The sequence below is a fragment of the Polyodon spathula genome, chromosome 10, assembly GCF_017654505.1.
Source record: "Polyodon spathula isolate WHYD16114869_AA chromosome 10, ASM1765450v1, whole genome shotgun sequence".
Lineage (NCBI taxonomy): Eukaryota > Metazoa > Chordata > Actinopteri > Acipenseriformes > Polyodontidae > Polyodon > Polyodon spathula.
The window spans coordinates 40,572,507-40,589,572 of NC_054543.1; the positions used below are offsets into that span (position 1 = coordinate 40,572,507).

The 17,066-nt window shown below is 36.7% G+C and overlaps 1 protein-coding gene across 1 annotated transcript in view; it reads left to right on the forward strand.

The window, feature by feature from the left end:
- The window catches only part of LOC121321957 (thrombospondin type-1 domain-containing protein 7B-like), a 126,355-nt gene that overhangs the window by 90,148 nt on the left and 19,141 nt on the right, over positions 1-17,066 (forward strand). The window contains exons 15-16 of the mRNA XM_041261345.1: positions 2,150-2,413; positions 2,851-3,029. Of these exons, the coding sequence (XP_041117279.1) occupies positions 2,150-2,413; positions 2,851-3,029 (443 nt within the window). The remainder of the gene's footprint in view (positions 1-2,149; positions 2,414-2,850; positions 3,030-17,066) is intronic.

The window sequence follows — 17,066 nt, forward strand, 5'->3', positions numbered from 1 at the left end:
TTATTTTTAAATACTGAATAAATAATTTAACTCACTAATTGGTAAAGTGTCGTTAACTGAAGTCTGGAAAGAAGAGGGTAATTGCCTCACAAACAGTGATCTTTGCAGTGTGAAATATATTCATTTTTCAGATCATTAGAGTAATTGGATTTGGTTGGCCTCCCCAGCATGGGCCAAGCTGAAGAGAAAAAAAATAGCCTGCAGAGTCAGGAGTTATTTGTGGAAGTGCTGCCAGTAACTGCTCTGTCATCTTTTATGTTACAGTATTGTATACTGAGCCTCAAAAGAAACGTATCACTTACATTTGAGCATCGAAATAAAGTTATCACTTATATTTGAGCATCCAAAGAAACTTATCATTTATGTTTGGATAACATTCACTAAATATACTCGAAAAATAACAAACTCTAGTTTTAGAGCAGGTGCAGTGACTTTTTATTGTGCTGATTAACAATTTACATTTTACTGTCTAAAGTTATGGGGCGACAGTGTATACTGTGAAAGTCACAGACTAGTAGCGTGTGTGGCCACCGTTGAAAGCAATTCAAGCAGTACTGCCTGTTCAGCCTGTTCAGTGGTCTCTAAGCCCTAGAAGCCACACATCTCCCAGTTTGTGTCCTGTCATTGACAGGGTGTGTCTGGTTATACCATCGAACCAGGTTTGAAATTGCTTGCTGTGAACAACCAAGACAGTGAGCCACAGTACGCTGCCCTATTACAGTCTCCAACATGTTGATTGCATGAAGGCGCTGCTCTCTTGACAGGCATGGCATATCAGTGTTTCTTTTTCTGTGATTTTCTATGTTGCTTTTATTCAAGCTTGCAATTCAACAGCTGAAATCACTCCATATCCAGTGTCCAACCAACTGTCTCACTAATTAGATGATTAAGTGCTTATGCTTCGAGTGATTTAAAAGAAACCAAAAACATTTAATCATGTATTTTCAAAAATAAATGTGTTATAATAATGCTAAGTTTCTTTTGATGCTCAGTATAGAATATTCATGATGGGTCAGTTGAAGTAAAGCAAAACTAAAAATGAAAAAAATCTAATAAAATAAAATCTGGTCCATGGTTAAGACCTAGGGTACTGTATCGTTTTGAACTAATTGAGCTGCTTGCAAGCCCAAACCATTCACAATGCCACCACTGTTGTTAAAAGCAAAACAAACACAAATAAAAAAACATGAACTTAATTACAAAAGTTCAGTGAAACAATTTGCCAGCAGCACCATTGATAATACAGTTGCAGGTATTGACTCCCAATTGATACTTTGCGTGTCTAGGCTTACAGCCCACGCCTCATACTAACAGCACAATGAGGAGCCAAGCACCTCAGAGATGGGTTGTCTCAGTACAACAGCACACATTCACTTCAATAGTGTTGTTGTGCTTGCCATGGACTTTTAAAATGGCCATTTTATAAATGTCCACATGCTATGAACAATATGCATGCTGTGGAGGCTCTTTATCATGTGATAAGGTCACGGCCACGACTTTCTTTTTACTTTGATGGGGAAGAGGCTTGAATATTCTTTGAATTCATTCAAGGAGTTTGAAAACAAGTAGTTTTTTTTTTAATTCAAATACTTAAACTCATCAGAATATATTATATGAAACTCATCAGAACTGTTAGATAAATACCCCAGCTGTGTCTGAAATTAAGTGTTTGCTTTTTTTTTTGTCAGTTTTTCTTCATTTGGAGTTGTATGGAGACAATTCAAATTTAAACCAAGATTTAAAATAAATAAATAAATACATACATATTACATTGTGAGTTTTCTAACAGTTTGACCAAATGCTGGCACTCATCCACCAACCTTTTAAAAATTGCAACTTTTAATGGGAAGTTGTAATACATTGCATAAGGACGTCTATTTAAGAGAAGAACTTGTAAGAGTTCATGAAGTCGCAAAATAACCGTGTATGCACAACTTGCAGTTTACTGTTTTGCTAGATAGAGAAACACATACAATAAACCAATTATTTGTGTACTGCTGTCTTATCTTAGGCTTACGGATAAGATAATATTGCAGCTGCTACAGTATCCTGGTGGGACACTATCTGTAGAATCATACCATTCAGTGCTATTATAAGATTGTGAAAGGTTAGAATGAACATATCATTTTTCTTTTTTTTATTTTTAAAGGGAGAAGTAAAAAAAGAGAAAAATGCCAGAACACCAAACTCTATCCACAAGTTGAGATGGAGCCCTGTCCTTGTGATGAATATGTGTCTCAGCCTTATGGGAACTGGTCTGACTGTATTCTTCCTGAAGGCAGAGTGGAACGACAGCTGGGAATGAGAGTCCAGGGAGATAGTAATGAGTGTGGGCAGGGTGTGCGCTACAGGGCCATTACATGCTCAGACAAGGATGGCAGACTTGTTGACCCATCTCTTTGTAGCAGTTCAGGTAAGGTCATCTTGTAGGATTGCACAGCTTACAGCATGTTTGTTGTCATGATACAGTATCACTCAACATGTATGCATCCTTCTCTGGTATCAGTGTAACTACACAATCATCTATACTTCAGTCATGCACACATGCAGTTGTTCTCTGCAGCCTGTTTCTTATATTTCTCTTCATTTCATGCTTATGCATTTATACTGCCCCATTTGTGTCTAACCCAGAGCAACCACAAATCAGGAAACCACAATCATTTGAACATCTCCAGATGACTTTGTATTGCTGAGATAGGTCTACTGTACTTGCACCTAATAACAATAATAATAACAAAACAAATCAATTACATGAAAGGCCAAACAGAGCCTGACTTGAGTCTCTACCCACTCATTTGGGTTTGTTTTTCAATCTGTGTTCTAAACTTGGACATACTTATTTATTTCCAGGTTACATCGAGGAGAGCTGTGCAATTCCCTGTCCATTTGACTGCAAGCTGAGTGAATGGTCAAGCTGGTCTACATGCAGTTCCCCATGTGGGAGTGGGATAAAGGTCAGGTCCAAGTGGCTGCGTGAGAAGCCTTTTAATGGAGGCCGACCCTGCCCAAAGCTGGACCTCAAGAATCAGGTGAGGTATACCAAGAAGCCAATACAGATTAGGAAATTCAGACATGATGACCCTCTTTTTGTTGTTGGTTTAGTGGAACATCAAGTGAGGGAAGATAAATACTGGCTTCATCTGCTAGCAATAGTACTGAATGTAGTTTCATAAGCATACACAGTAGCTCTTGAAATGTGAGTGTGTGTGTGTGTGTGTGTGTGTGTGTATGTATATATATATATATATATATATATATATATATATATATATATATATATATATATATATATATACTTCACTATAACGAACCCACATGGGACGTGGAGAAATGTTCGTTATATCAGGGTGTAACAGAATAATGATAAAACAGCAAATTTGAATTGAACATCAATATATAGTACATTTATGAAGATTCCTTCACATTGATCAACATTTAAACAGTATTGTGACAAGGTTCTCGTGTCACATGTGTGGGTAACCGCATTGCGAGACAGAGGAGTTGGAGTTGAAACGCCAGCACAGACGCTCAGGATTTACTAAACACAAAACAGAAAGTAAACAAATGGGTCATGTGACACTGCCAAAGATGGTAACACACAGAGGAAATATATAAGACAGGCAGGCAGCAAGTCTCAATCGAGCGACTACCTGTAAACAATCATTTAAACAAACATAACAACTCCAAAAAGCACACAAAACAAACCCGATTCCACTTACAAATTACATCAACACTAATTCCTCCTGTGGTACATTTAAAAGAAAGTAGTAACAAAATGAAAAAGGAAATAATGTACATTTACATGCTGAATACAGTAATTACATGTCCTTTCTCTTGAAAAGACTATCAAGCATAGATTGCTCCTCATGCTCGTTGCCTGGTTGCAGTTTGTGTGAAGATAAGACAGGCAACGATTGCATTCGTCATGCATGAGTCGTACTACAATAGGTCATCTTTGAACTAGCGTTATCTTTGAATTAGTCAACCATGGTCTTTGTTTTCACTGAGAGAATAACACACTTGTCACTGGAAAAAGTTCAGTATCAGTCAGTACTGAGATCGTTGTATCTGGGTCAATCCTGGACGTGAACGTTCTAATAGGGCTAATTTGCATTGAAAAAATTGGTTCTTGCTTTTGAGATCGTTAAAAATAGGTGTTATACTTATAAGAAGGGTTCATTATAGCAAATTAGTGTGTGTGTGCGTGTGTGTGTGTGTGTGTATATATATATATATATATATATATATATATATATATATATATATATATATATATACACACATATACTGCTGTGTGCAAAAGTCTTAGACATGTTGCATTTTTCTACTCTGATGCATTATGAGCATCAACAATTTACTCAAAGCCTCTACTGGTGTTTTCTACTATTATAACAACCTTGACTTGCATAAAGAAGGAAAAACATTGAGTGAAATAGCTTGCTTCATGTGATTTTCAAGGTGTGGTTGCCAAGACAAGTACAGAGAAAAATCATCTGTAAAGGACTGGAAGACGCAAAAAGCTGTCTAACAAGGATGAGCAATACTTGAAGATAATATCCTTAAGGAATAGAAAGAAGACAAATGTTGAATTGACAACAGAACTGGCAGAAGGCACAGGTGTCGTTGTCCATCCATCAACAACCCAAAGCACCTTTGACCATTGTCCAATTTCTGTGTTCTTGTGCATATTTTAGCCTTTTAGTCTTGTTCCCCTTTCTTAACAGAGGTACTCTTACTGCAACACATCCTTTAAGTCCTGATTTCAAGAGTGACCTTTGTACTGTTGATTTGATGGACAACGGCACCTGTGCCTTCTGCGGGTTCTGTTGTCATTTCAATGATTATCTTTTTTCTTTTGTAGAAATAAATATTTCACTGAATGTTTTTCCTTCTTTATGCAAGTCAAGGTTGTCATCATAGTAGAAAACACTAGTGGAGGCTTTGACTAAATTGTTGATATTCATAATGCATCAGAGAGGAAAAATGTAACATGTCTAAGACTTTTGCACAACAGTGTATATATGTGTTTGCGTGTGTGTGAACTGTAGATTAAAAAACAACTGATGTGTGTAATCAAAAGAAAATTAATGGAACATTTTAATATATATATATATATATATATATATATATATATATATATATATATATATATATATATATAGTTCTGTAATTGCGAAGACATAAAACTAATAACCGGCTCAGAAATAAAACTGGTTGTTTTTTTATTTTTATATTATAAGAAATAGGAATATTTGAAATGTTAAAAGCAGTCCCACGCCCTCATACTCAATTTTTTTACACAAAGTAATTTCAGATCGCATTAGTAATGTAATTCTTGTTATCAACACCCCTTCTCTCCTCTTCAGTTCTGACTAAAATCCAATTTCTGTCCCTTGAGGTGTTGACAAGCAGTAATAATTAAAAAAAAATACACATGGAATTAGGTACACATTATAGATCAAAGCACTTTCTTCCACTGGTAGTTCAAACCTTACTAATTATTTTGGAATATGGTGATGTTGTTTATCAACTTACATACACATTACAGTTATCTTAGATGTTTCATATGATAGATTGACTTGGTTTATCTGGCTGCTCACCATTCTGTTAAAACTGTTCAGAAATGAACATGGTTTTCATTGGTATCAATTCCTGAACCAAATGTAATAATATTCGGAAACCCTAATATTAAATATGGGTGTTGCACATGTGTTTGCTTTTTTTTGTTTTTCAACTAGAAAAAATAGATTTTTTTTTTTTTTTTTTTTTTATGCTTTAATATCATGTTTTAATGTTTTTAAAATTGAAATTGTATGTTGTAATACCAGGATACCTGTACAAAAACAAAAAAAATCAAAAGGAGTAGAACAAAAAGTAAAGCTGGTGTATATTTGATACAGTTTGTTTGTTTGTTAGTTAGCTGTTTGTAAAATAAGTAGAAACAACCATGTATCCTTTTCAAATGTACATTATCATGGCCGAATATTTGGAGCATTTATTTCTAAAACTGATACTAAGAATTTAAAAAATATCCCAGAAAACCCATATTTCAGATAGATCTGTGTATTTGAATGTATGATATCTCAAAGGCATCAATCAACACACACACAACAAACCGAATGCTGAATGTGCAGTATGTAGAGAGAAAGCTCAATCAACCTGAACCATGCACAGTCATTTATGCATCATGGATCATTTTAAGTAATGTAGAATTGTAGCATTATGCAACTGATGACACCACAGTATTAAAAAAAAGCTTGACTTTATTAGTGCATGGATCATCTTGATGGGACCATAAATGTACAAATGTTAAGTCTTAGGATGAATCAGTGCATGTGGAGTTGAAGACTTGAACTTTCTACTGTATTCACTTTAGTCATATCTGAGTATTACATTAACGCAACCAGGTTACAGATTCTTTTAAGACGGTAATGTGACTATTCAAGGTTTCTGACTGGAGCCCAATGCACAATTGTCATGCCTTTGGTGGCCAGTGTAGTGGAACAGTGTCATTCCTTATTGATGCAGTTTTTCACAATCAGGCTGCAGTGTCATTTACAGGAGACGGGTGGGGGGGGGGGGGGGGGGCGGGACGGACTGTGATAGATCCCAAGAGATCCCAAGAGATAATTTGGGGAGCCAGGTATGGTCACGTCCAAGTGGGGCGGTACAGGTCGTTAGTTTTGAGGAGGACCCCTCCTGGGGGTACAGTTTGTGCAAGGCTGCAGTAGAGCTCCTGCATTGTTTTACGTAGGTCACATTCTCCCAATAAACATGCCTTGAGAGCTTCTCCTCCCAATTCACCTTCAATGAATTGCTTGCTTAAAATTTTACTTTTTAATTGCTGGTTTAATGTGTTATAAAATGGGTTAGAAGCATGTTGTAAAATACTTTTCAATCTGTAGTCATCTGACTCATGAAATGACAGATTGACAAAGAACCATTTTCCTAACTTAAATCTTTTGAGACAGCAAGTATTCACATTGGGCTATTGACTCTGTATCTAAAATATTTTTTGTGCTTTCACTATATAGGAATGGGCTCTAAATGCCATATGTAGCTTTACAAATATTCCATACTGTGTAAAAATATTGAAAAATGTTATTAGCAAGAAAAGTGTACCTACCTGTTAACAACCATTATACTGTATCTCTCTGCTAAAAAAAAACAAAAACAAAAAAAAACTTTTAACAATCTGCCACATCAAAATCATGTTTTGTGAAATGTAATATTCATATTTACTGTAATAACATGATGGAGACGATGGATTTAAAAAAATAGCACAACTATAGATATTGCATATAAGGTTGTAGCTGTATAAAATCACATCTACCAACCACAGCCCTGCATCTGTTCCTAGTATAGAATACACATTATTTTGCTCACAGTGGTACATCTCCATTTTATATAAAACTGACAATAGTGGTGTAACAGCAGCCTTAAGTACAATGTGTTTATTAAACTCAATACACCAATATATAGATTTGTCCGACAATACTATTAAACCTTCAAATACAGCTTAAGATGGACAAGACGATATGTTTTTTAGAAGTAGAAAGCTATCTCCTTTTCTAAATATTTCTAAATTGTGTACACTAATGACTGCTTGCAAATGATAGTTTGCACTCTTAACCTCATTTCAGTGCATATTGGAGCCTGTTTGCAAATGATGTTCCCCTCTAACCTTAACCAACTGCAGACAGCCAGTATTATTTATCAGTGGACACTGCTGTGGGTTGCCCACAGTCCCAACAGCAGATGTTTCTGAAGCCGGTGTCACAGCTGTGTAAAATTGTTCAATAGTATTTGACAGAGACATATATATATTCTGCTTTTTTTTTTCATAAACCCCTCTCCTACCCCATAAGTAGAACCAGCTGATTGGAATCTATGTGGAACATTAGACAGATGAATGTGTCATATTGCAAATTACTCACTGGTGAGCCAGTGGGAATAGAATTGTTTTTCTAATGTCTTTATAATAGTTGTACTGATGCAAATACATTAACAGGATACATCATAGCGCAATTAGAATACAATGTTTAGCAAAAATCAACTTTCTCTTAGATAAAAGCAGCCTAAACTGTTATAACTGCAAGGGGGGAAACTTTTTTGACAATCTTCCAGCATATGAGGAAAATCATTTTGGAAATACTGCATATAATGATTATTTTTTAATCATAGTCAGATATTCAGATAGGTAAATCAACATATGAAGAACGTGTCATTAATTCAGCTTGTCTAATCAAGTATTTGATGCCTTTTATTTAAAAACATATTTGAATAAAGCTTTTGTTAGGTGTATTTAATTCCTCTGTCAATCTCAACTGATTCATTTTAGAAGTGTTTAAAACAAAAAAAGAGAGGATTGTGTCAGTAAAAATCTAAATATATGTCGATGATCAAAACTGACTTTGTTCAAAATGCATTAAGCATTCCTTAATGATTCATGCAGTACATGAGGAACAATGAGCATTTGAAGATTTGAGTTTCTGTACAGATGCACAGTATCTTTTTTTCAGTTTTCTTATTATATTTTATGAAAATAAAACTACCATACATAAAATATACAACATATTAAACAAACAAAGTACACTTTCACATGTATGAAACCACACTAGAAAAATGCATTCAGTTATTGATGTACAATACAGGAAAATATGCCTCTGTCAAGTAAGAATGCTTTCAAAAATAGATATGTTAATAGATTATATTTATCAATTAACTAAATGCAAAGTGAGTGAACAGAAGAAAAATCTAAATCAAATCCATAATTGGTGTGACTACCCTTTGCCTTCAAAACAGCATCAATTCTTCTATGTACACTTGCACAAAGTCAGGGATTTTGTAGGCATATAGTCAGGTGTATGACTAAACAATTATACCAAACAGGTGCTAATGATCATCAATTCAATATATAGGTTGAAACACAATCATTAACTGAAACAGAAACAGCTGTGTAGGTGGAATAAAACTGGGTGAGGAACAGCCAAACTCAGCTAACAAGGTGAGGTTGCTGAAGACAGTTTACTGTCAAAAGTCATACACCATGGCAAGACTGAGCACAGCAACAAGACACAAGGTAGTTATACTGCATTAGAAAGGTCTCTCCCAGGCAGAAATTTCAAGGCAGACAGAGGTTTCCAGATGTGCTGTCCAAGCTCTTTTGAAGAAGCTCAAATAAACGAGCAATGTTGAGGACCGTAGACGCAGTGGTCGGCCAAGGAAACTTACTGCAGCAGATGAAAGACACATCATGATTACTTCCCTTCGCAATCAGAAGATATCCAGCAATGCCATCAGCTCGGAATTGGCAGAAAACAGTGGGACCCTAGTACACCCATCTACTGTCCGGAGAAGTCTGGTCAGAAGTGGCCTTCATGGAAGACTTGTGGCCAAAAAGCCATACCTCTGACGTAGAAACAAGGCCAAGCGACTCAACTGTGCATGAAAACACAAGAACTGGGGTGCAGAAAAATGGCAGCAGGTGCTCTGGACTGATGAGTCAAAATTTGAAATATTTGGCTGTAGCAGAAGGCAGTTTGTTCGCCGAAGGGCTGGAGAGTGGTACATGAATGAGTGTCTGCAGGCAACAGTGAAGCATGGTGGAGGTTCCTTGCAAGTTTGGGGCTGCGTTTCTGCAGATGGAGTTGGGGATTTGGTCAGAATTAATGGTCTCCTCAATGCTGAGAAGTACAGGCAGATACTTATCCATCATGCAATACCATCAGGGAGGCATTTGATTGGCCCTAAATTTATTCTGCAGCATGACAATAACCCCAAACATACAGCGAAAGTCATTAAGAACTATCTTCAGCATAAAGAAGAACAAGGAGTCCTGGAAGTGATGGTATGGCCCCCACAGAGCCCTCATCTCAACATCATCAAGTCTGTCTGGGATTACATGAAGAGAGAGAAGGAACTGAGGCTGCCTAAATCCACAGACAAACTGTGGTTAGTTCTCCAAGATTTTTGGGCCAACCTACCTGCCTAATTCCTTCAAAAACTGTGTGCAAGTGTACCTAGAAGAATTGATGCTGTTTTGAAGGCAAATGGTGGTTACACACAAATATTGATTTGATGTAGATTTTTCTTCTTCACTCACTTTGCATTTTGTTAATTGATAAATATAAACTATTAACATGTCTATTTTTGAAAGCATTCTTTACAGCATTTTTTCACACCTGCCTAAAACTTTTGCAAAGTACTATATATATATATATATGACCCATTCGACTCCTCGAGACCATCACTTTCAATTCAAACACAAAATGTCTTGTTTTCAATCATACCCATAGTACAGAAATGTTCATCAATAATCAACAAAATGAGAATATGTTAAAAAAAAAAAAAAAGTGAAGCTGGTACATTTGTATCTCAGAGAAACTAAATTGATAATGACATAGAACGTCCGTACAACACTGAAAAACACTTTAAAAAAAGAAAAAAAAAGAACTGTACTGCTGAACCTCATGCTTCTTTAATATTAGCAGCACAAGTGCATCCATCTATTACAAAAAATAGTAGATGGGCCTCTTCAGTGAGTTACAGGAAAACAATTCCGTCTCGGGTCTCTGTGACAGTTTATAAATTACTCGACCTTCGGTCAGTGGCACTGGAACAAATTTTAAAGTGGGGGTGCTGAAAGCCATTGAACAAAATTGTAACCCCCCTATATGATGGAAGCCTTGCTGCAAAGCCAGTGCCCCTGCCTTCAGTCTTGTAAATTATGACGTCGCAGAAACCCTGGAAGAAATTATTTTCCTATAGCTCCCTGAAGCCCATCTATTATATATCTAGCAGCAAAATTGATATTACCAAGTTATTACTAGAGTAGAAATGATTATACAAAGCAAAATATGCTGCTGTATCAGGGATGGCCAGCTCTGGCTATTCCAGATCAGGTTCATGGTTTCAACTATGTTAATTGTTAATTGAATCAATTAAATCTCCTGTTACCCACCTGGCTGAGGTAAAAGTCAGCAACTGTCTACTTTGGTCCAGGCATATTGTATCAGGGAACTGCTGTTGGAGGCATGGGACAGTACATGCCTGCAGTGGAGTCTTGAGAAACTAAGCAAAGCAGTGGCAAGTGAAGGGAAGATCATTGCATCACCTTAAATACCGTGTTGTTTCTTGTGCATCAAACTAAAAGCTTATTAACCAACAACATATGATTTATGATGACTATTATCTAGTCTCCAGATTGTGCTATTGAACAGATAAAAAAAAAAAAAAAAAAGTATGATATGCTTAGCTTATTTATGGTGTTATATTTAAATGATTGCAAATGGTCAAGGCTTGGTGGTGATAGACACTAAATAACTTTAGAAGCTCAATAAATCAGTCTGCAAAAAGCGAATTACAATGTTTTTACATACAAACAAGTAATCGTGAGTTTTATAGCAAAATCTTTAGAAGGTTTTTCAAAGTGTTATAGTGTGGAACTTCTTGAGATTCTCTTCTGTGTTTTTAACATGTGTTTTTCATAGAGTTTGTACCACATTAGATCCTCTGAACTTGTTAAGAATGAAAAGTACTGTGTTTACCCAGAGCGGTCTTTAGGACATTTGAAATAGCTTTTATGATCACAATCGTCCACAGAGATGTATGTCACCCAGTAGCCACAATTTTATAAATTATGTTTCTCTTATTAAATGTATACAACATAGCAGTCAAACATTGCCTTACTATATGCAGATATGTCTCTTTCAAAACATATTTTACCACACTGCAGCACACCAGAACTCACCCTCTTATAACATCAAATGGGTAGGAGAATATAAACAAAATGCATTGGCATTTTGACACTTATAAGGAAAAGGAATGGAAAAATCAACCCTAAAAGGGTTAATATAGTAGATCTGTAGCTAGTCTGCTTTGCAGGGGTAGTGAATGGAGGGATGCATAGGGGTCTGCTGTAAAAATTCTAATGTTGGGGGACATTAGTTGGACTGTGTGAACAGGCTGGCTGGTGTTGACATCAGACCAGGAAGACAGTAGACACAGACAACAGTGCTGAGATAAAGAAAGCACTGCTTGCACCAGTTTATTGTAAAATTTTAAACAGAAAACAAAACACTGAACAAACAAAACGGCACGGTGGCCAAACCAAACGACAAAGTGAATGCTAAATCAAACAAGCATCTTACTGGTTTAAAGCCAGCATGAGTAGCAATTGTTTACTTTCAGTTTTAAAGTTTACTCCCTACGTTCTCTCCCATTCTCTCCTCACCAAACATCTAACCCTGTGTGAGTGAAAAACATTCACTCTTTTATGTAGCTGTACCAAAACTCAATTGCTAATCAATCATTCAACTGACTCTCAGCACAGTCTGCACGTGAACGAATTGTGCACTCCCCATGCCCCCATACAAATATCCACTTTAATCTGCACATGAAGTGGTTGTGCAATCCCCCTGTGCCTAAATACAAATATACATTTTAAATAACTTGTGCTACATAACCCACTCTCTGTGCACCGTTGCAATAATACATATAACAGACAACATAAAACACAAAATACTCACAGGGATGGGGCACCCTGACACAGACTGCCTCATTATTTGTACCTTCATTTAGCTGGACACTGTATTTTTTATATATCAGAAGCTCATTAGAAACGAAATGTCAAAGATCATAAAGCATTTATTTAAAAATAAATATGTGATGATAGTATGATTATATTCAATAACAATTCATCAGTATTCCTAGTTCCCAGTATTGAACATTAAAATGGCTTACCATACAATAGCTTTTGGTCTGTTTGCAAAGGAGAGAAAATGTAGGTTTCCAGGCATCCTCTTTTGTGCCCCCGGCCTATTTCATTTCCATTAATACTGAGAATAGTGATAGAGGATCCTAAAATGAATTCAAACGTTAGACAGAATAATCTGTATGCATTGTGCTCTGTTACTTGCTCTTGTTACTGCCAATAAATTCCCCCATGACACTGTCAAAACTTTTTAAACATGGTGTTGGTTACAGGGGAGTATTTGAGCTATTTGTGACATCCAGTAGTATTGTGTTTTATGTGTCTGGCCTTGTATGTTGAACTTGAACATATAAAAATAAAAAGAACACTCATAATTATATAGACAGCTGTGGAATAGTATGTGTGAAAAAGTGTGTGATTATTTAACTGTACCAGAAATGTATTGTGGTACCTGGGTCAAGATGCTGTAACAGTCTCTACACAAAAACAAAAATGTTTAAGGAAATTACAAAAAAAATAAAAATAACAAGGTAGAACCAATACTAGCTTGTTTATAATTTGTTTATTGCCAAGTACCTTTTCTGTTACTCAGAAATCAACACTGGTATATCTTTAAAATGGCCTTTACCAATTCAATTTGGCTATCGAAACAAGCTAATTTATTCTCAGCTAGCTTGATGACGTTGCCAGGACTATCTTCTTGCAGATCATCAGTTTATGGAAAACGCATTCCATTTTTGAAGCACCTACACACGTGGAAGAGAGAAAGTAAGATTGATGTTAGAAAAAGATGTTATTGACTGACTTAAGGTTCTGATTTAATTACATGTATAAGCCCCTCTGATATTTGCTGGCTCTTTCATAAACTAATAAATAGGTTTGATGAGATTCAGAGTTCATCTACATAAACACTTTTTTAGCTGATTAGCTGTATCTGACAGTAATTAGGGGCCATTTTCTAGACAATATGAATTAACCTAAAAGTGATTAACAGTTTTCAACCACATATTCAAATACGTTAAAATCATCCTTTCACTCCTAACTGTAAATAAGCTTGCATTTCCGCTGCTTGCTGTGCAAATAACTATAATGACAGGATGTGTGTAATACTTCAGTACTGATGGTTTAATGAACCACATACTTAGCATTTGCTGTACATTGCTAATCTTCATCCTGTCAATTAAATAGAAATGTTGCTTTTGTTATGTCCCTGTTAAGTGAATTGTTGGGTTCTTGGTTAGGCACTGTAAGGGCACTTGTGTTTTGCAGCTTGTAATTCATTTTTGAAATCACACACAGGTGTGTACAGCTTGACAGATGAAATATACAAACATTATAAACATACAGTCTGTATCTGATTTAGCATTAGCTATTGCAGGGGTGCACTACATACGGCCCGCAGGCCAGACACAGCCTATAGACTGCTTTACTATGGCCCATAAGGACTTTTATATTATAAATGAAAAACGGCCTGCGCCTTTACATCAGCCAACGCTCACTGGAAACAAGTAGCGTTCGAAAGAAAAAACCCACACATGGCTCACACCCATTCTACCAACAGTGAGTATGAGTGGTAGTAGCCTCTAAATGCCTTGTAACATGTTAGCCAATATAATTACAGTATAACTTGACAGACAGAGGTGATTAAAATTTAGAAGTGCTTGGAATATACACAAGCCCAGCACATTTCTTTTTTATTTTTTTTTTATTTAGTCGTTGCCAATTATTTTTTTATTTTCTCCCAATTTGAAATGGTCAATTATTATTTAGGCTCAGCTCACCGCTACCACCCCTGTGCTGATTCGGGAGAGGCACAGTTGGCTGTGGAATAGCCCAGACTCGAACCGGCGACATCCAGGCTATAGGGCGCATCCTGCACTCACGCAGAGCACTTTTACTGGATTCGCCACTCAGGAGCCCAAGCCCAGCCCATTTGGGTGGGATTCTGTCATGTTAGCCAATAGTAATACAGTGTGGTAGACCTTGGAAAGCATGATATAAGGTTTGGAAACAAGCGCCAGCTGGATGCCTAAAGCAGCACACAGGAATATCCCCTAGAAAGTGCCCTGAGGGCATCAGATTATTCTTAATGGTTAGGTTTAGGGTTAGTATTGGATTTGAGGTTAGGTTTTAGGGCAGGGGTTGCTTAAGGTTAGGGTTGGGGTTGGGTTATGGACAGGGTGGCTTGATTTCGTAGAGTTGCCTGGCTCTGGAAGTGAAAGGTGGGAGTAAATTACAAATGCGCTCGAATCATCTGATGCCCTGAGGACACTTTCTAGGGGATATTCCTTAATGCTGCGGATGCTAAACAGAAGATAGCAGTTCACATTCATGGTTGATTATTTTAGGGTAAAATATTTGTATACTTTCACAAAATTGCTTCTGTAGCTTCTGAAAACATGTCTCTGTCAAAGCTATTTACAAGAAAAAAAACAAAAAAATATCTTGAACACAGAACATTTAACCCAGCGTGGACAGAAAAGTAAAAATACAACTATTGGGGTAGCAAGGTGTTTTTGAACAGAAAAAGAGGGAATCTGAAGCTGCTACAATAAAAAGTTTCAACGTCGCTTAGCTAATTGCAAAATCATCACGTCCCTTACCGATGGGGAATTTGTAAAAGGCTGCCTGATGCAAATATGTGATGCTGATTGCAAAGAAAATAAAGATTCCTTTAAGAACATTTATCTTTCCAGAATGACTGCAGAGACGCATAGCAGACATGTCTGGAAATAGCTATGATCAGCTAAAAAGCAAATGCAAAAATATTGTGTATTTCTGTGCTGCTCTGGATGAAAGCAACAATGCCACTGATGCAGCCCAACTTTTAATTTTTGTTCATGGAGTGACAGAAACATGTGAAGTACACCAGGAGCTGGCACCTCTAGTTTCTCTGCAAGACAGAACCACTGGATCTGACATCTTTAATGCTTTTAAGAAAGCTGTTAAAGATTTCAATTTGCAGTGGGATAAATTGGTGGGGGTGACAACCGACAATGCTCTGGCCATGGTTGGCAAGACTAATGGTTTTATAGGGTGTTTAAAGAAGCACATCGGGGATTGAGCTGTGCTGCCGAAGCAGTATCACTGTATAATACACCAGGAGGCCTTGTGAGCAAAATGCCTGAAGTTTAAAGAAATTATGGACTTTGTTGTATTGACAGTTAACCTTATTCGTTCACAATCTTTGAATCACTGTGAATTTCAGTCTTTTTTGTGGAATATCAGCACCACTTGCGGTTGCCTGATTTATCACACTGAAAGATGGCTTAGCAACGTCCTAAAGAGGTTCTTTTCACTGTTAAAGAAAATAAAACATTTTCTGCAAGAGAAGGGAAGAGACACGTCTTGGCATGGAAGAAAATGACTGGATTGTTGATCTGGCTTTTTTGACTGATATCACAGGACATTTAAATGATTTAAACCTAAACTTACAAGGAAGTCAGCATCTCATTTGCGATTTGTTTGAGGCAGTGTGTGCATTTGAAGTGAAATTAAAGCTGTTCACAAACCAGCTCAAGAAAGGGCAGCTGACACACTTTGAAACATGTCAACAAGCCTTTCCACGTGACGAGACATACAACTGGAAATGCCATGCAAGTGTTCAAAAATAACTACATGGGATGTTTGCCAGCAGATTTGAGCAATTCAGGAGCGAGCGAGCTTCTTTTAAACTTTTTGAGGATCCCTTCTCTGTTGATGCAGAAAGTGTACCTAATGAAATCCAGCTTGAAGCTATTGAACTGCAGAGCAAACACAGGGGCCTGCCTCTTCTAGAATTCTACCAATCACTGGACCACAATCAGTTTCGTAATCTCAGCAGAGAAGCTTGAAACGCCTGACTTTGTTTGGAAGCACTTATATCTGTGAACAGGTGTTTTCCCTTATGAAGCTAAACAAGTCACACCTCAGAACAAAGCTGACAGTTGATAACCTGCATGCAGTGCTTAGAGTAGCCACCACTTCACTGGAGTCCAATATCCCTCAGATGGAAGCTGAGAAGAACTGCATCCCAGTGATTAATTGGACTGCACCCCAGAGTGAATGCAAGTACTAAAAACTTAAGTTTTATATATATATATATATATATATATATATATATATATATATATATATATATATATATATATATATATATATATGCACCTCTGAGCTCGATAACCTAACAAGTTCTCAGTTACACAAAATTTGAATATGTAGCGGTGTCAATTTTTACCACAGGAATAAGGTCCCTTTTTGCTTGTAAATAACAACAACAGCCTTATTTTCTAATGCTTATTCCCCCAAGTGATTTTATCAATTTGAATTATAATAATGTAAGAAGGTCATGATCACTGTTGGTCAATTTGTT